This window comes from Anser anser, assembly GCF_964211835.1.
Source record: "Anser anser genome assembly, contig: HAP1_SCAFFOLD_364, whole genome shotgun sequence".
Classification (NCBI taxonomy): Eukaryota; Metazoa; Chordata; class Aves; order Anseriformes; family Anatidae; genus Anser; species Anser anser.
Genome location: NW_028153606.1, coordinates 50,021 through 68,487, shown reverse-complemented (window position 1 = coordinate 68,487; position 18,467 = coordinate 50,021). Strand labels below are relative to the sequence as shown.

Here is an 18,467-nt window from a genome sequence, read left to right as displayed (position 1 = left end):
TATTGGCCCTTCCCTCTCCGCCCCGCCCTTCCCCATTGGCCGCTCCTCTCCGCCCATCCCCGCCTCCGGCTGCGATTGGGCGAGAGGCGCAGGCCACGCCCACCCTCTCCCTCCGCCCGCCGCGTGCCGGCAGCGCGGCCTCGCGCCCCCCTCCCCTCGGGTTTGGAAAAAGGGCGGGAAGCGCCTTTTACCTCAGGGGGGGAGAAAATGGCGGCCAACGGTCGCTCCTTCTCCCCCGTGTCCCTTCAAGTGTGAAAATAAAACACAAAAAAAAAACACACAAAAAAGCACAAAAAAGGCCCAAAGTGGCTGACTTTACCCCCATCCCCTCCTTTATAAAGGTATTAAAGCGCCTGATCACTGCCAAGCCCCTTACCTCAGGCTGAGGGGAGGGCACCATAATGGTGGCTGAGGCACCAACAAACAATTATCATCATAGAATCATAAAGGTTAAACTCAAAATATGCTAATGTAGTATATATGTCACCATATTGCCAACATATATAAGCTATATATATATATATATATATATATAAAATATGTGCTATAAGACTCAGCTCTAGCCACAAAATTGAGGCTGAAGAAGGAACGTGGTATCCAAAGTAGAACTTAATTAAATTAGCTGATTTTGAAAAAGAAAAGCAAAACTGCTGAAGTGGTAAATGATGACAGAGCATGCACAAAATGGAAAGGAGAAAAGTACAAGGTGAAGAAGAGCCTTCATCAGAAAGACCCCAAAGTGTGACCACCAGGAGGGCATTGCTCATGCGAAAGTAGGAGGGACAATATGATAATTAATTCTGATAAACCATTAACGTAAATCCTGCCCTTTCTTGCAAAATTACCTGAATATGCATATCACCGAACCATAAATAAGTACTCATTGTCTTGCTTAGGTGTACATGTTTGGTGGAATTACTCCCCCACATACACAGCGCTGTTTATAAAGAATACCTGCTTTATAATTCTCCAAAACGAGTCTTGGAAAGTTTTATTGCTTTTTGTGTTTAGCTGAGGGAGTCTGGAGGTGAGGTCAGGATTGTCCCTTCGCCATTTTGAGGTGTTGATGATGAGGAGAGGTTGATGGCGGCGATATCTGAAGCAAAACCCGCTTAGGAGTGTGAGAAATATCCACGATAATTTCCTCCAGGCAGGTTCTCTGGTGAAGGATATATATTTATTTCCAAGCAGGAGTGCACCTGCTAGTTAAATAGCGCAGTTTATATATAATTTATCTCACGACAATCAGGACCTTCCCGTTTCCCCACTGACTGGGTACTCCAGGTTCACAACCTATCCGGCACGTCACAGCTCGTACATGACTTTCAGTTGCCAGCCTGTTATTTTTCAAGTTTCTCGTGACTTTTCACTCTGTGAGGTGGGAATATTTCTTCCACTATCTGACTCGACACCATGATTTTTGCCTGATTCCATGAAGGAGTCTGGTTGTTGTCGGCCTTTTACAAGGTTGTCCTGTAAGCTTCCTTATCGCTACAAGCATATCTCAAAAATACATTCTTTCTTTGTAAACAAATGTAACATTTCTTTGCAAAAACACACACACACACAAAACTCTCTTACAGGAGTTGGGTGCTACCTTAGTTCCCCGTCAGCAAGGCGCCATTTTGTGTCCCAGTCAGGGCGCCATGTTGGTTCCCAGTCAAGGACCCACTGGAATCATGACTATTAATAGATAAAATTCCCCTTTCCAGCCTCTTTTTTTGTGCCCACTTCCCACCCCTCAGCCCTTATAAATATCCCTGCTCCACCATGGTGCCTAGTAACAGCCTCTTTTGCCTCACGCTTGCCCTGAGTTTCCCCAGTGACCGACCCACTAAGCTCATGGAAAAAAAAAGAAAAAAGAAAAAAAAAAGCAGCAGCATGAGGGAAAAATAAATAAGAAAATAGCCGGCCTGAAAGACACAGGTTCTTCTGGGTGTTTTGTTTTTATTTCGTCTTGCAGGGACTGGCGTATCTCCAGCCCCCAGCCTGTGGACAAGCCCGGCTTGTCTCAAGTGAATGCTGCATTTGTAGGTGTGGAGGAAGAAGGAAAGTGGAAAAAAGTAGTCCCTAAAAGAGAAAAAGAGGAGGAAAAGCTGCTCCGGGGAAGGCTGAGGAGTAAAGGCAGCAGAGAAGGCAACATGGATGAGCTGGGACGCATCCTGGCCAGGTACTTGGCGCTGCCTTGCCTGCTTGCCCTGCCTGCGATGAATCTTTCCCTCGGCCAGGAGGTGAGCACAGAGCTATTAATTAATTTGGGGGGCACAATCTGAGCCGTGGGGGGAATATTTTGCCACCGTTACGCCCCCCTTCTCTCGCAGCTGCCGATGACCAGCTTCACCGTGAGCTCCGCCATCATCTCCCGCTACGCCTCCACCCGGGTGTGCTGCGCCATGCACAACCCGCACCCCGCGCCGCGCCAGGCCGCCTTCGACCTCGATCTGTCGCCTGCTGCCTTCATCACCAACTTCACCCTGTGAGGAGGAGGAGGAGGAGGAGGAAGGGACACGTTATCAGCATGGCCACCGCCACGGCCGCAGCCCCTTGCTGGGCAGTGCCATGGCTTTGGTCACGGAGAAAGGGGGCAACTTTTGTGGAAAAAGAGCCAACCGTCTGCCATTTTAATCATTTTTCCCCCGCCAGCACCGTCGATGGCAAGGTCTACACAGCTGAGGTGATGGAGAAGCACCGGGCTAAGGAGCTGTACGAAGCAGCCCGCAAGCAGGGCAAGACGGCCGCGCACGTCGGCACCAAGTGAGCGCTGGGGAGGGCGGACATCGGGGTGCACGAGGGGGAACCGTGACGCTCCCCTCCCGCCCTCCAGGGAGCAGGAGGCCCAGCGCTTCCGCGTGACGGCCACGGTGGCAGCAAACGGGCACGTGTCCTTCGAACTGCGCTACGAGGAGCTGCTGCAGCGCCGCCTGGGCACGTACCGCTACGCCGTCGCCGTCCGTCCCCGCCAGGTCGTGGCCGAGCTCCGCGTGGAGCTGAGCATCACCGAGCGGGCTGGCATCGGCGACCTCCGCGTGCTGCCCTTCCAGCCCGCGGATGCACGGCGAGGTACGTCCGGGACGGTGACGGTCCCCTCCGCCGCGGTGACGGCACCCTAACGCCACCGCCTCCGCCGCAGGGCAGGCGCCGCCGGCCGCCAGGGTGGAGAAGGGCACCCACTGCGCCCGCGTCGCCTTCGCCCCCACCCCGCAGGAGCAGGCGGCTTTCTCCGCGGCCGGCCTCGCCGGTGACTTCGCGGTGGAGTACGACGTGGCCCGGCGCGACGTCGTGGGGGACGTGGAGGTGCGGCGGGGAGGGATGGGGTGAGGGCTGGCTGAGCGTGAGCCCGTCCCTAAACCACCTCGTTTAATCCCCTAGCTACACGACGGGTACTTCGTCCACTTCTTCGCGCCCAGCGGGCTGCCGCCCATCCCAAAAGACATCATCTTCCTCATCGACGTCAGCGGCTCCATGTCCGGCACCAAAATCAAGCAGGTAGCGGGGCGGGGGGGCACCCCGCGGACCCCGATTCTCGCCGTTCCCCCTCTTCCACTCCTCCCGCGCCCGCAGACCAAGGCGGCCATGCAATCCATCCTGCGCGCCCTGCGCCCCCACGACCGCTTCAACATCGTCGCCTTCGCCGAGGCCGCCCGGGTGTGGCGGGACGACGGCCCCGTCCCGGCCACCGCGCCCCACGTCCGCAGCGCCGCCCGCTACGTCGAGTCCCTGGAGGCTGACGGCTGTGAGTACTGCCACAACCGCGTCCCCGCGTCCCCGCGCTCCTCCCGCTACCGTCCCCTGACCCCGCAGGGACCGACATCGACCGCGCGCTGCTGGCGGCGGCCGCCCTCCTCCGCCGCGGCGCCCAGGAGCCCCGCGTGCCGCTGCTGCTCCTCCTGACGGACGGGGAGCCCACGGCGGGGGTGACGGACGCCGCCCGCATCCTTTCCAACGCCCGCCGCGCCCTGGCCCCTTCGGCCGCCCTCCTTTTCGGCTTGGCTTTCGGGGCGGACGCCGACCTGGCCCTGCTGCGCCGCTTGGCCGCGGCCAGCGGCGGGACGGCGCGCCGGGTCCCCGAGGAGGCCGGCGTCGCCCTCCAGCTCGCCGGCCTCTTCCGGGAGATCGAGAGCCCGCTCCTGCGCCGCGTGGAGCTCGCCTACCCCGGCGCGGCCGCCCGCCGCGTCGCCCCCGGCCTCTTCCCCGCTTATTTCCAGGGCTCCGAGCTGGTGCTGGCCGGGCGGCTGGAGCCGGGCGCCGAGCGGCTCCGCGTCCACGTGGCCGGGCAGGGCGGCGAGGGCGAGCTCCGCGCCGCCGCCGAGGTGCCCGCCGCTGCCGCCGAGGTGCCCCCCGGCTGCCCCCAGCGCCCCGCCGAGCTCCTCGGCGCCTTCGCGCGGCGCCTTTGGGCCTACGTCACCATCCGGGAGCTGCTGCGGGCGCGCCTGGGCGCCAACGGCACCGCCGCCCGCCAAAAGCTCGACGCCGAGGCCACCGAGCTGGCCCTCCTCCACCGCTTCGTCACCCCCCTCACCTCGCTGGTGGTGGTGACGCCGGGGGACGGGGGCCCGACGCCCCCCCCGCCTGTCACCGGGGGGCTCGGCGTCACCGCCGCGGGGCTCGGCGTCACCGCCGCGGCACCCAACGGCCCCGCGGCCGCCACCGAGGCAACGGCGGGGCCGCCGAAGGGTCCGGCCACCGCCGCCGCCGCGGGACAGCTCGGGGACGTCGCGGGGCCCGGCAGCACCGTGCCGCCGTGGCCCCCCCGGCTGTGGGTGCCCCCCGTGCCGGGGGGGACGGGCAGCCCCCCCCGCGGCCCCGGGGACGCCGTGCTGCTGCTGCAGCCGGCCGAGGCCGAGCTGCTGGCTCCCGGGGCGGGGGGCCAGGAATTCGTGGAGTCCCTCGACCCCCCCCCCGTCTACGCCGTCCTCACCCCCAAAGGTGAACCGTGCCCCCCCCCCGACCCCCAAATCCCCCCCCCCTCGGAGCGGGGACCCCCCCGCCACCCCTTTTTTGGGGGATTTAACCCACTGAACCCCCCCCCCGCCTCACCTCCGCCTCTTTGCCCCCTCGCAGGGCTCCCCGATGACGAAAACACCGCAGGTAACGGCCCCCCCCCCTTGCACCCCCTAAATTTGGGGGGGGGGGGCAGCACACCATGCCCCCCCCCCCTTTCCTCTTCCAGACCTCACAGATGCGGTTGACAGGGGTGAGCAAAGGGATGTGAGGGGGGGGCCAACTGTAATGGGGGGGGGCACAGACACCCTAAAACCCCCAGAATGGGGGGGGGGGCACAGCCCAGGGGTGTTCTGCAGCCCCCCCCCCACGCCCCCCCCCCCTTTTTCTCCAGCCTCCTCCAGCCCCACCTTCTTCACCTTCTCCGCCTCAGGTAGGGGGGCACGGACGGGATCGGGGGGGGGCGGGATCGGGGGGCTCCGGAGGGGATTTGGGGGGCACTCAGCCCCCCCCCTCCGACCCCTTCCCCCCCCCCCCCAGTGGACGGGGACCCCCACTTCGTGGCCAGCGTGCGGGGGGCGCCGCAGCCCCTCTGCTTCACCCTCGACGGCCGCCCGGGCGACGTCCTGCAGCTGCTCACCGACCGGCGCCTCGGTGAGGCCCCGCGTGGGACCCCCCAAAAGCCGTGGGGAGCCCCCCCCACCCCCAATAACATGGGGGGGCACCCCGTTTCCCCCCCCCCTTGTAGGGCTGAGGGTCCACGGGCACCTGGTGGGCGCCCCGCCGTGGCCCCGCGCCCCGTCCCGACCCCGCACCTTCCTCGACGCCCTCACCCTCTCGGCGGGCGCCGCCGCCGTCGCCGTCACCCCGCGGGGGATCCGCGTCACCGGGGGGGGGGCCCCCCCGGTCTCCCTGCCCTTCTCCAGCCCTGCCAGGCTCCGCCGCCCCCCCCTGACGCTGCAGGTGGGCCGGGGGGGCCGCCTCCACCTCCTCCTGGGCCCCCGCTTGAGATTCGGGGTGCTGCGCCACCGCTACGGCCGCCCCGGCGCCCTGCAGCGCGACCACCTCGGCTTCTACGTCCGCGACGGCGCCGGCCTGTCCCCAAAAACGGGGGGGCTCCTAGGTAAGCGCTGCCCCCCCCCCCCAAAAAAAAAAAGCGCCTTCGCCGCCTTTTTGGGGGTGTCGGGGGGGGTGACACGCGCGTCCCCTCTCCCCCAGGGCGGCTGCGGGGCGTCCGGCTGGCTGCTTCGGGGACGCCGGGGACGGCGCGGCTGCAGCGGGGCGAGGTGGGGGTGACGGCCACGCTGGTGGCCAAAAGGGGGCCGGGGGGGGCCCCGCACCCCAGCTGCTGGCTGGTGCCGCGCCCCGAGGTGCTGGCGCTGCTGGGGGGGCCCTACGGGGCTTTCCTGGCCCCCCCTTCGGTGCTGGGCTGAAGGGGGGCATAAAAAAAAAAACACAAACAAACTGGGGAGGGCCCCCCCCAAAGGCACCAGCGTCACCGCCCCAAAATCTGCAGTGGGCGGCCCCGTTTTTGGGGGGATTTCCCCATTTTTGGGGGGATTTCCCCATTTTTGGGGGGATTTCCCCATTTTTGGGGTGCCGACATAAAGTGAACCCCCTAACCACCCCCCCCACCCCCCCAAAAAAATTGGGGATCTCTCTGCAACCCCCCCCAGACCCTTCTAAAGCCATGGGACCCCCCCGCCGACACCTCGACGCCCCAGTTCCGCCGCCGTTTTTATTCCCCAAACTGGTTTTTAGCCGTTTTTATGCCCCAAAAAAACCAATAAATCTCCGTGCTCAGAGCTGCATGGCCGCCGTCAGCGTCTCCGAGAGCTTGGTGGCGATTTTTTCTGGGGGGGGGACACAAAATGGTTCCGATGGGGGCGTCTGGGGGGGGGGAAAGGGGGGAGGTTCGGGGGAAAAAGGGGGGTTTTGGGCTCACCTGCTCTTTTTTGCTGCTTTTTCCTCCGCTTGCCCGCGGCCGCCAGCCCCTGGCCCTGCAGCAGGGGGGGCAGCGCGGCCACTTCTTCCAAACGGGGGGCGCGGGGGGGGGCCGCCTCCTCCCCGCCCCCCCCAGGCTTCGCCCGGGGCTTCAGCTCCACCGTCAGCGCGCCGAACTGCCGGGGAACCCCGTCAAAACCTCCTCCGCGCCCCCAAAATCCTCCACGGGCCCCCAAAATCCTTCACGGGGCCCCTAAAAATCCCTCACGGGCCCCCAAAAATCCTTCACACGGCCCCAAAAATCTTTTACGTACCCCCCCAAATCCTTCAAGGGCCCCAAAAATCCTTCACATCCCCCCCAAAATCTTTCACAGGCTCCAAAAATCTTCCACTGGTCCCCAAAATCTTTTATGTGTTCCCAAAAATCCTTCACAGGCCCCCCAAAATCACCTCCGTGCCCCCAGAAACAACTTCTAGGGACCCCAAAATCTTTCAGCGGCCCCCAAAATTCTTCACGTACCCCCCAAGATCATTTGTGCGCCCCAAAAAGTCCTTCATGGGCCCTTAGAAATTCTTCTTGGGCCCCCAAACTCCTTCACAGGCCCTCCAAAACCCCTCAAGCACCCCCAAAATCCTTCACAGGCGCCCCCTAAACCCTTCTCATGACCCCCAAAATCCTTCACGGGCCCCCCAAAATCCTTCTCATGCCCCCAAAATCCTTCACAGCCCCCCCAAAATCCTTCATAGACCCCCCAAAATCCTTCATAGACCCCCCAAAATCCTTCACAGGCTCCCCAAAACCCCTCACGGGTGCCCCCAAATCCTTCATGGGCCCCCAAAAATCCTTCACCACCCCCCAAAACCCTTCTCAGGCCCCCCCAAAACCCCTTCCCGCACCTCCAGACCATCGCCGTCCGCCTCCGCGGCGTCGCCCCGCTCCATGGCCTCATCCTGATCTTCCTCCTCCTCCTCCTCCTCCTCCTGGGGGCCGCACGGCGACACCTCGATGCCCTCCACCGCCATCGGGACGGCTGCGGGGGGACCAGGTGAGCCCCGTAAGGGGGGGGATAAAGGTGGTTTTTTTTTTTTGGGGGGGGGGGACACCCCGAAACTCACCCGCCAGCGCCTCGGCGTCGCCCCGCTCCAGCGCCTCCAGGTCGAGCTCGGGCCCCAGCGCGGGCAGGATTTGTGCCTCCAGCTGCGCCCCCGCCTCGTCGCGCCCGGGGGGGCGCGTGTAGTAGGAGATTTTCCCGCTGCCGGGTTATTTTTCGAGGGGGGGGGGGAACGTTTGAAGGTTTTTAGGATACGGGGAAAGGGGGCGCTGTCCCCCGGCCCCCCCCCCGGCCCCTAAACCCACCTGGTCCAGTCGCGCAGCAGGGCCACGGCGGCGGCGTGGGGGTCCGGGAGCCCCCCCGGCCGCAGGCGGCCCTGGCGCCGGGCCAGGTGGGAGAGGAACTGCCGGGGGTCGGCGCAGGGGGGGACCCCGTACAGCTCGCTCAGCTGGGGGGGGGGACACGCGGGGTCGTGAGATTAGGGTTTGGGGTGAAGGGGGGGGGCACCACACACCCCAAACCCCCGGAAAAATGGGGCTGAGCACCCCCCCGACAGCTCCAAATCCTGTAAATATGGGGTTGAGCCCCCCCGGGCAACCCCAAACCCCATACAAATGGGGCTGAGTCCCCCCTCGACACCCCAAAATGATGGGGCTGAGCCCCCCCTGACAGCTCCAAATCCCATAAAAATGGGGCTGAGCCCCCCCTCGACACCCCAAAACGATGGGGCTGAGCCCCCCCCCCGACAGCCCCAAACCCCGTAACAATAGGGCTGAGCCCCCCCAACACCCCCAAACCCCACAGCAATGGGGCTGAACCCCCCCAAACCCCACAGCAATGGGGCCGAACCCCCCCAAATCTGCCAGTAATAGGGCTGACCACCCCGACACCCCAAAAAAGGGGCCTGAACCCCCCCCAACCCCCCTGTAACGGGGCTGAATTCCCCCAAACCCCCCAGTAACGGGGCTGAACCCCCCCAAACCCCCTGTAACGGGGCTGAACCCCCCCAAACCCCCCTGTAACGGGGCTGAACCCCCCCAAACCCCCCTGTAACGGGGCTGAACCCCCCCAAACCCCCCTGTAACGGGGCTGAACCCCCCCAAACCCCCCTGTAACGGGGCTGAACCCCCCCAAACCCCCCTGTAACGGGGCTGAACCCCCCCAAACCCCCCAGCAATAGGGCTAAACCCCCCCCAAACCCCCCTGTAACGGGGCTGAGCCCCCCCCCCAGGACACCCCCAACCCCCACAGCATCGGGGCCGAGCCCCCCAACCCCCCCCCCCCCCCCCGGCGCCCACCTGCTGGGGGGGGCAGCGGCGCAGGATGGCGGCGGCGGGGCCCAGGGGGTCCTTGAGGCGCTGGGGGGCCAGGGCCCCCCTCAGGGGGGCGGCGGCGGGGGGGGCGCCCGTTGCCATGACGACGCCGGGGCAGTCGAGCAGCTGGATGTGGCGGTCCAGCTGCACCGCCTGCAGGCACCTGGGGGAGGGGGCGGACCCGACATATAGGCCACGCCCACAAGGGGCGGAGCCAAATAGCAGGCCACGCCCACAAGGGGCGGAGCCATCGCGCAGGCCACGCCCACAAGGGCGGGGTTTACCTGGTGACCCCCGGCGTGGCCCCCACCCCGCAAACCCGGCTCCGCTTGAGGCTGTTGATGAGGCTGCTCTTCCCCACGTTGGGGTAGCCTGGGGGGGAAATCGGGGGGAAAAAGGGGGAAATTGGGGTGAAAAAGGGGGAAATTGGGGATTGGGGCGGGGAAATAAAATGGGAGGGACCCCGTCATCCCGCCCGCCCCCCCCCCCGAGCCCCGCTCACCCACGACCCCCACGGTGATGGCCGTCTTCACCTCCCGCGAGCGGCTGTAGTTGGCCAGCACCCGCAGCAGGCAGTCGGCCCCCACGCTGCCCCCCCCGGCCAGCACCTCCTCGGGGGCCGCGGTCACCGGCAGCCGGCTCTGCTTCTGCATGGGGACACGGTGGGGTGACGAGGGGACACCCCAAAATCCCCCACTTCCCCCCCCCCCCCCATTTTATCCCCGGGGCCCCCCACCAGGTTGCGGCTCTGCTGCTGCGTGCACGCCTTGAAAGCCACGGTGGGGAACTCGGCGCGCAGGTACTTCAGCCACGCCGCCACCACGTCGCGCGGCACCAGGTCTGCGGGGGGAAAAAGCGTCACCCGGGGGGGCTGCGTGCGCCCCCCCCAGCCCCCCCATGTTGTCCCGCCCCCTTACCAATTTTATTGAGGACGAGCACCAGGCGCTGGCGGGTGCCAGCGCTGCGCACGGCGGCCTCCAGCTGGGGGCTGCGGCAGCCCTGGGGGTCTCGGGCGTCCAGCACCTCCAGCACCACGTCAGAGGCTGCCAGCACCTGCCGAAGGCTCGGGGGGCTCAGCAGAGGGGAGAACCCCCCCCCCCCCAAAAAAAACCCCGAAACGCCCCAAATTAACACTCACCTTGCGCAGCTCCCGCCCGTACTGCCGCAGCGAGGCTTCGCCCTGAGCGTCCGGCTGGGCTGCCGCCACCTCCTGGGGGGCGGCCCGGGTTTTGAGGTGAGAGGGGGCGTGTGATATGGGGGTGTGATATGGGGGTGCCCCCCCCCAAAAAGAAACACCCTACCTTGCGCTCGAAGTCGCGCTGCCGCCGCAGGGCGTCTTGCTGCAGCCCCGCCAGGCTGCGCCGCCGGCCCAGCTCCGCGCCCCGCGCCTCCTCCTGCCGCCGCCGCGCCTCGGCCGCCTGCGGGGACACCCCCGTGGGTTTTTTTTTTGGGGGGGGGGGGGGGGTCACCCCCAAAACCCCCTTTTACGGCTTTCTGTTCTTACCCTTTTCTGTTTTTTCTCATTCTGCTGCTGGACGTGAGCGGCGAAGCGGCCGAGCTGCGGCACCCCGGGGTCCTTCTTCCCTGCTGCCTTCGCGGCTTTGCCCTGGGGGGGGAGCCCATTTTTGGGGGGAAAAGCCCAGTTTTGGGGGATCCCAGGCCCAGGTTGTGGGGTCCCAGGCCCAGTTGTGGGGGGCCCGAACACAATCCTGGGGGGTGCCGGGGCCTCCCCGCCTCCGGCCTCACCTGGAGCCGCTTCTTGCGGGCGGCCTCCACTTGTCGCCCTGCGGAGAGCGGCAGCGTTACGGGGGGCGCCCCCCCGGAGCCCCCCCGGCCCCCCAAAACCCCCCCGGGACGCACGGGAACGCGTCATGGCCGCCCCCACGCCGCTCGCCCGCCCTCCCGGCTCGCTGCCGGCGTCACTTCCGGCGCGCCAGGGCAGCTTTAGCCACGCCCACACGACCGACGTCACGCAGAGGGTGGTGTGCCTCACCCAAGATGGCGCCGCCACTCCCAAGATGGCGTCAGAAGAGCAATAACCACGCCCCCCTCCTAACACCGCCGCCGCACTCAAGATGGCGGCCGCCCCGTACCAACGGCGCCCCCCACTGACACCGCCGCACCCAACATGGCGGCGTCACCGTTGCGACTGCCCCCCCCCGACGTCGCCACGCCCAAGATGGCGGCCGCACCGTCCCACCGCCACACCCAACATGGCGGCCACACTGTAACACAGCACCCCCTGCCACACCTAAGATGGCGCCCGCGCCTCGCCGCTGCCACACCCAAGATGGCGCCCCCGCCCCCGCCCCCCAAGAACGACCGGGACTGCCCTTACCAAGAGTGCACTTTTTTTATTCCTTTTGTTTTTTTTTTTCTTTTTTTTCCTTTTTTTATCGTCTTTCGCTCACTTTGGGGTGGGGGAGGGGCCGAGTCGCCACTTATATATAATTTTAACGGGGAGGGAGGGTTCTGTCCCCCCCCCAACCCTGCCCCCCCTCCCGGGCAGGGCCCCTCCCCTCTAAGACCCCCCCCAAAAAAACCTCAAACCTCACAAAAAAGAGCAAAAACCGAGGAGAAGAAAGGCAGGGGGCGGGGGGGGGGGGGGGGGGGGCAACGGAGAGGATGAGGGGGAGGGGGGGGGAAGGAAAAAAAAAAAAAAAAGCCAACGAAACCAAAAAATATATATATATATTTATAGCCATCTCTCGTCCCGCGCCGGGGGTCCCGGGGGGGTCCCGGGGGGGCTACGCCAGCCCGAAGCCCTCGGAGCACTCCTGGATGGCCAGCAGCAGCATCTGCCGCAGCTTCTCGTAGCTCTCGTAGGCCGGCAGGTCCAGCTGGTTGAAGCTGGGGGGCGCGGGGTCACCGCCGTGTCCCCGCGGGGTCCCCACACCCCTCCGGCAGCCCCCCCGCGTGCCCCCCACTTGGGTCCCCCCCGGCCCTACGTCCCCATGGCCTCCCGCCCGTCATCCCCTGCCCCGTGTCCCCGTGTCCTCCTGTCCTACGTCCTCTGTCCCTGTGTCCCCCGTCCCCACCCCACCTCCCGGCCAGGTCCTCATGGCCCCTGTCCCTGTCCCCATGTCCCACCTCACTGTCCCCATCCCCACGGCCCCTGTCCCCCCATCCCCACGTCCCCTGTCCCCCCCATCCCCACGTAACCTCTCCCCCCACCTCTGTGCCCTCCATCCCCGTGTCCCACCTCATTGTGTCCCCACCCCCATGCCCCCTATCCCCATCCCCATGTCCCACCTCATTGCGTCCCCATCCCCACGTCCTGTCCCCAATCCCCCTGTCCCCATCCCTCCCCCTCTCCCCGTCCCCCCCCGTTGCCCCCACCAGGTGTGCGCCGAGGGCAGGCGGTCGGTGGAGCGGTCGTCGCGGTGGATCTGGAACTTCTGGATGCCGTTCATGCCCTCGAGGGCGGCGAAGCCCTGCAGGGGCACCTTGGACGTCCCCGTCACGAACTGCAGGAACTTGGCGCGGTCCGCCTGGTCGAAGGAGCGCAGCGCCCGCCAGAACCACTGGATCTGCGGGGCAGAAGGCTCGTCAGCCCCAAAAAGCCTCCCCCGGGAGGATGCTTTGGGTTTTTTTTTGGGGTGAAGCCCACCTGGCTGGAGTTGCCCTGGAATTTGCCCCCACAACCTCCCCCAGGAGGTCTTTTAGGGCTTTTTTTGGGGGGTGAAGCCCACCTGGCTGGAGTTGCCCTGGAATTTGCCCCCATAACCTCCCCCGGGAGGACTTTCAGGGTATTTTTTTGGGGTGAAGCCCACCTGGATGGAGTTATGCTGGTGTTTGCCCCCAAAAACACTCCCCTGGGGAGGATGCTTAGGGTATTTTTTGGGGGTGAAGCCCACCTGGCTGGAGTTGCCCTGGAGTTTGTCCCCAGAACCTCCCCCAGGAGGACTTGTAAGGGATTTTTTTTTGGGGTGAAGCCCACCTGGATGGAGTTGCCATGGAATTTGCCCCCATAACCTCCCCCGGGAGGTCTTTTAGGGCTTTTTTTGGGGGTGAAGCCCACCTGGATGGAGTTATGCTGGTGTTTGCCCCCAAAAACACTCCCCTGGGGAGGATGCTTAGGGTATTTTTTGGGGGTGAAGCCCACCTGGCTGGAGTTGCCCTGGAGTTTGTCCCCAGAACCTCCCCCAGGAGGACTTGTAAGGGATTTTTTTTTGGGGTGAAGTCCACCTGGATGGAGTTGCCCTGGAATTTGCCCCCATAACCTCCCCCAGGAGGACTTGTAAGGGATTTTTTGGGGGGTGCAGCCCACCTGGATGGAGTTGCCCTGGTATTTGTGGTACTCTGTGTTGGCCTTGAGGTCGTCGATGTCGATGGTGGGCAGCCCCGAGATGAGCAGCTCCAGCTCCTGCTCCGTGAAGATGGAGATGAGGCGCTTGGGGATGATCTCGTAGAAGCCCTCCAAGAAGGCGGCCAGCTGCTTCCTGATGGCTCCTGCGGGACGGGGAGGGGGGTCAGGGGGGTGCTGGGCCGCGACACCCCCTAAAGGGACCCCCCCGGACCCCAAAAGGACCCCAAGAGGACCCCACTCACCGGTCATGCGCATCTGGCAGACGAGGTGGACGTACTCCTTCTTGTTCTCCTCCGTCACCAGCACGTTGGCTCCGTTGGGTTTCAGGTCCCGCACCTCGCACACCCCGAACTCCTGCACCTGGGGGCGGCCGTGGGGTGAAGGGGACAGCCCCGGGACTGAGGGGACACCTTGGGGACACCCCCGGGACAGAGGGGACACCCCCCGAGACAGAAGGGACACCCCTGGGACAGAGGGGACACCCCCAGAGCAGGAGCAACCACCCCCAGGAGCAACCCAAGGAGACCCAGGGGAGGTGTAGGGTGCTGGGGAGCTGCGTTTTGGGGTGTCCCCCTGTCCCCAAAAGGGGGTGGCGTGGGGACATCAGTGTCACCCCCCCTCCCCGCGCACCTCGGTGCTGAAGGTGAGGTCGTAGCCCAGGGTGGAGACATCGTTCTCCAGCAGGTAGACCAGGCCCTGGTAGAAGTGGTAGTCCTCGCTCTCCATGTCCGTGTACCTGCGATGGAAAAGGGGGGTCAGCAACTTTTTGGGGGGAGGCCAGAACCTTTTTGGGGGGTTCAACACCTTTTTTAGGTGTTCAATACCTTTTCTGGGGGGTTTCAACACCTTTTTTGGGAGGTTCAACACCTTTCTTGGGGGGTTCAACACCTTTTTTGGGGGGTTCAACACCTTTTCTGGGGGTTCAACGCCTTTTCTGGGGGGTTTCAACATCTTTTGGGGGGGTTCAACGCCCCACAAAGGGGGTTCACCACCCTAGAGTTGGTGTTTGACACCTCATGGTGGGGTTCAACACCCCGCAGTTGGAATTCAGCACCCTATAAATGGGGTTCAACACCTCTTAATTAGGGTTTGACACCTCGTGGTTGGGGTTCAACACCCTACAGTTGGGGTACGACACCTGATGGTTGGGGTTCAACACCCTATAGTTAGGGTTTGACACCCTACAGTTGGGGTTCGACACCTCGTATTTTGGGTTCAACACCCTATAGTTAGGGTTTGACACCCTACAGTTGGGGTTCGACACCTCGTATTTTGGGTTCAACACCCTATAGTTGGCGTTGACCAACCTGTAGTTGAGTTCAACACCCAATAGTTGGGGTCCACCACCCTATGGTTGGGGTTCACCACCTCATAGGTGAGGGTCTACCAACCTATAGTAGGGGTCCACCACCCTATAGTTGGGGTGCAACACCTTGTAGTTGAGTTCAACACCCTATAGTTGGGGTCCAGTACCCCTACAGCTGGGGTCCAGCACCCTAGAGTTGGGGTCCACCACCCTGTAGTTGAGTTGAACACCCTATAGTTGGGATCCACCACCCTACAGCTGGGGTCCACCACCTTGTGGTTGAGTTCAGCACCCTACAGCTGGCTCCAGCACCTCGTGGTGGGGTCCAGCACCTCGTGGTGGGGTCCACCCCCCCCTACAGTCGGGGTCCAGCACCCCGCGTCCCCCCCCTTACCGGACGGACTTGCCCAGGATGTGCTTGTAGAAGGAGCGGGTGAAGTAACACTCGAGCAGGCGGTTGTCGTAGACGGCCTTGGCCACGATGCGCCCCACAAACTTGAAGTAGCTGAGGTGGTTGGGGTTGCAGTGGGACGAGGGGTTGATGGTGTAGGTGACCCTGTCGCCCGGCGAGGTGCGGAACAGCGCGTACATGGGGTTGAACATCTCCCGCGAGATGATCATGTACCACTCGCGCAGCAGCCCCCCGGCGTCCTGGCCCTCCTCGCCCTCGAAGACGATGTATCTGCCGGGTGGGGAGCGGGGTGGGTCAGGGGGGTCCCCAAAATGGAGACCCTCGGTCCGGGGGTGGCGCTGAGACCCCCACAGACCCCAGAAATGTGCTCCTTTAGAGCTCGCGTAACCCAAACCCCAAATCTTGGGCTTCACTGACTCCTAACTCAGCCCTGGGGGGCCCCGCGGACCCCAAAACATGGTCCTGGGGAACTCACACAACCCAAAAACCAGCCTCGCGGTCCCCAATATCCCCATACGCAGCCCTGGGGGGCCCCGCGGACCCCAAAACATGGTCCTGTAGATCCCACAGAAGCCCCAAACCCACCTCTGGAGTCCCCCAAATCCTCTAATGCAGGCTGGGAGAACCTTGTGTACCCCCCAGAAATGGCCCTATAAATCTCCCATGCCCCCAAACCCATCCCACAACCCCTGAAGTAGACTTCTGGGACCACCGAGCACCCCGAAACCTGACCCTTTGGATCCCCCACAACCCCAAACTCATCCCACAACCCCTCATGTAGTATCTGGGTGTCACCAAGCACCCCAAAACCTTGCCCTATGGATCTCCTACACCCCAAAACCCATTACACAACCACTGAAGCAGAATTATAGGACCACCAGGCACCCCACAACCTGACCCTACAGATCTCCTACAACCCAAAACCCATCCCACAACTCCTCACGTAGGATTTGGGGCTCACCAGGCACCCCAAAACCTGACCCTAAGGATCTCCCACAACCCAAAACCCATCTCATGACCCCTGAAGTAGACTTGGGGGACCACCAAACGCCCCAAAACCTGACCCTACGGATCTCCCACCGCCCCAAACCCAATCCCTGGCACTTGGGCACGGTCTCGGCTGCGCCCCCATCCTTGGGGTCCCCTCGGGGTCCCCTGGGGGCGGCCGGGGGGGGGGCTCACAGTCGGTTTTTCATCTCCTCGGGGGACTTGCGGTGCAGCTCGCGGTACGAGTCCTCGAAGACGTGGTCGCGGCGGACGTGCACGGCCATGTCCTCCTTGCGCAGCCCCTCGTCCAGCCGCTCCAGCTCCTGCCGAAAATACCTGGGAAAGGGGGGGAAAAAAACGAACAAACAAACAAAAAAAATCAACAACAACAACAAAAAAAAGGACAAAAGGGGGGATTTGGGGCTGCTGAGGGGGATCCCGACCCCAAATCCCGGCGCCGCCCCGTACTTGCGCTTGACGTCGAAGTCGAGGACGCGGATGTAGTCGACGAGGACGGCGAAGGGGCCGTCGGCCAGGTGGGTGGTGGACTGGCGCAGGATCTGGTTCAGCACCGTCCGGTGGGTTTCTGGGGGGGGCAAGGGGGTCGGGTTTTGTTTGGGGGGGGGGTTGGAACGCACCCCGAAACGGGGAGGGGCTCCCCCTGGGGCGTTTTGGAGGTTTGAGGGTGGCTCGAGGTGCTCGGAACCCCAAAGGCAGCTCTGGAGGTGCTGGGGGGGTGGGAAGCGAACAGAGGGGCTGTGGACCCCTCCCCAAACGCTGCCTGGCACCCCGAAGGCCCTTAGGATGCCCCAAAACTATCCCTGGAGCCCAAATCCCCTCCCCACCCCCCCGAAATTGGTTCCAGACCCCCCAAATCCCCTCCCAAAACCCAAGGTCTACGCCCAAACCATCCCAAACCCCCAAATCCCCCCCCCCGACCCCCTTAATTGGTCCCTGCCCCCCCCAGACCCCCTTCCCAGCCCCCCCAACCACCCCAGATCCCCCAAATCTCCCTCCTAACCCCCCTCAATTGGCTCCTCACCCCCTAAACCCCTTCCCGCCCCCCCGATCCACCCCAGTCTCCCCAAATCCCCTTCCTGCCCCCCTCAATTAATCCCCGAACCCCTAAATCCCCTTCCTGCCCCCCTCGATTGCTCCCTGACCCCCCCCAAATTCCCCCAAATCCCCCTCCTGTCCCCTTCAATTGATCCCTGACCCCCCCCGACCTCCCTAAAAACCCATTCCCACTCCCCCCAAAACGATTCCAGCCCCCCCCAAACCCCTTCCCAGCCCCCCCAAACCCCTTCCTGCCCCTCTCAATTAGCCCCTACCTCCCTAAAACCCCTTCCCAGCCCCCCCAAACCATCCCAGATCCCCCCAAACCCCCTTCCTGCCCCCCTCAATGAGTCCCGAACCCCCCAAACCCCTTCCCACCCCCCCCCAAATTGCCCCAAACCCCTTCCTGGCCCCCCCAAACCACCTCAACTGCCCCCCAAATGCCCCCAAACCCCTTCCTAGCTCCCCTCAATGAGTCCCTATCCCCCCAAACCATCCCAACCGCCCCCCCAAATCCCCCCAAACCCCTCCCCGGCCCCCCCCAAACCATCCCAGATCCCCCCAGGTCCCCGAAGCCCCCTTCCTGCCCCTCTCAGTGAGTCCCTACCCCCCCAGACCCCTTCCCAGCCCCCCCAAATCCCCCCAAACCCCTTCCCGGCCCCCCCCGAACCCCCCCAAAAAGCCCCGACCCCCCCCAAAAAGCCCCTCACCGGCGAAGCGCAGGAACTTCTGGGTGTCGGGGGGCAGGCTGGCCGAGATGTGCATGGAGGAAGGCTCGCGGGAGAAGAAGGGGTCGAGCGAGGAGGGGGTGGCGGGGGTCAGGGGGGCCGGGGACAGCGGGGGGGGCTCGTCCTTGATGTGGGCCAGCTGGCTCTCGCGGGTGTCCCGCACCGGGGGCTTGCTCTCCCGCTCCGTGGCGTGCACCAAGAAGAAGGCTTCCACCGCCGGCTGCAGCACTGGGGGGGGGGAGATTAAGGGGGTTAAGGGACCCCCAAAGCGGTGCCGGGGCTTGGGGGTGGGATCCGAGGATCCTAAGAGAGCCCCGATGCCCGGAGCGTTCCCCGAAAGTCCCTTCCTGGCCTCAAAACCTGTCTCCGGAACCGAAAGACTGCCGCAAAAGCTTCTTCACATCCTCAAAACCCCTCCC

The 18,467-nt window shown here is 64.0% G+C and overlaps 3 protein-coding genes across 3 annotated transcripts in view; 1 reads left to right on the top strand and 2 right to left on the bottom strand.

Annotated features, from left to right (window-relative positions):
- The first annotated feature begins 275 nt into the window (after positions 1 to 275).
- ITIH6 (inter-alpha-trypsin inhibitor heavy chain family member 6) lies at positions 276 to 6,506 on the top strand. Its single transcript, XM_083854062.1, has 12 exons — positions 276 to 2,231; positions 2,322 to 2,476; positions 2,644 to 2,754; positions 2,825 to 3,060; positions 3,131 to 3,294; positions 3,370 to 3,733; positions 3,802 to 4,926; positions 5,062 to 5,088; positions 5,336 to 5,374; positions 5,482 to 5,595; positions 5,690 to 6,064; positions 6,160 to 6,506. Exons 1-12 carry the CDS (start codon positions 2,142 to 2,144, stop codon positions 6,372 to 6,374), a joined length of 3,015 nt encoding a protein of 1,004 aa, XP_083710188.1. The 5' UTR covers positions 276 to 2,141; the 3' UTR covers positions 6,375 to 6,506.
- Positions 6,507 to 6,665: 159 nt separating this feature from the next.
- GNL3L (G protein nucleolar 3 like) lies at positions 6,666 to 11,224 on the bottom strand. The gene is made up of 15 exons (XM_083854063.1): positions 11,111 to 11,224; positions 10,997 to 11,034; positions 10,755 to 10,856; positions 10,552 to 10,668; positions 10,389 to 10,460; positions 10,168 to 10,303; positions 9,987 to 10,090; positions 9,753 to 9,897; positions 9,535 to 9,622; positions 9,236 to 9,413; positions 8,243 to 8,385; positions 8,002 to 8,138; positions 7,783 to 7,916; positions 6,887 to 7,061; positions 6,666 to 6,794 (listed from the first exon to the last, which is right to left on the bottom strand). Exons 1-15 carry the CDS (start codon positions 11,121 to 11,123, stop codon positions 6,742 to 6,744), a joined length of 1,635 nt encoding a protein of 544 aa, XP_083710189.1. The 5' UTR covers positions 11,124 to 11,224; the 3' UTR covers positions 6,666 to 6,741.
- Positions 11,225 to 11,927: 703 nt separating this feature from the next.
- Positions 11,928 to 18,467, bottom strand: part of LOC310891841 (E3 ubiquitin-protein ligase HUWE1-like) — a gene marked incomplete at its 5' end in the record, with an annotated part of 44,589 nt that continues 38,049 nt past the window's right edge. The window contains 9 exons of the mRNA XM_083854069.1: positions 11,928 to 12,100; positions 12,590 to 12,780; positions 13,521 to 13,702; positions 13,802 to 13,919; positions 14,190 to 14,295; positions 15,260 to 15,547; positions 16,460 to 16,600; positions 16,733 to 16,850; positions 18,031 to 18,276. Coding sequence (XP_083710195.1) covers positions 11,998 to 12,100; positions 12,590 to 12,780; positions 13,521 to 13,702; positions 13,802 to 13,919; positions 14,190 to 14,295; positions 15,260 to 15,547; positions 16,460 to 16,600; positions 16,733 to 16,850; positions 18,031 to 18,276 — 1,493 coding nt within the window. The 3' untranslated portion in view covers positions 11,928 to 11,997. The remainder of the gene's footprint in view (positions 12,101 to 12,589; positions 12,781 to 13,520; positions 13,703 to 13,801; positions 13,920 to 14,189; positions 14,296 to 15,259; positions 15,548 to 16,459; positions 16,601 to 16,732; positions 16,851 to 18,030; positions 18,277 to 18,467) is intronic.

Excerpts from the sequence above, each read along its gene's own strand:
- ITIH6 (XM_083854062.1), top strand. The coding sequence starts at position 2,142 with ATGGATGAGCTGGGACGCATCCTGGCCAGGTACTTGGCGCTGCCTTGC. Across the intron at positions 2,477-2,643 it reads TTCATCACCAACTTCACCCT|CACCGTCGATGGCAAGGTCT; the intron begins GTGAGGAGGAGG and ends TTCCCCCGCCAG. Across the intron at positions 5,089-5,335 it reads CGATGACGAAAACACCGCAG|CCTCCTCCAGCCCCACCTTC; the intron begins GTAACGGCCCCC and ends CTTTTTCTCCAG.
- GNL3L (XM_083854063.1), bottom strand. Across the intron at positions 10,669-10,754 it reads ATGAGAAAAAACAGAAAAGG|GCGGCCGAGGCGCGGCGGCG; the intron begins GTAAGAACAGAA and ends GTGTCCCCGCAG. Across the intron at positions 8,386-9,235 it reads GCCGCTGCCCCCCCCAGCAG|CTGAGCGAGCTGTACGGGGT; the intron begins GTGGGCGCCGGG and ends CCCCCCCCCCAG.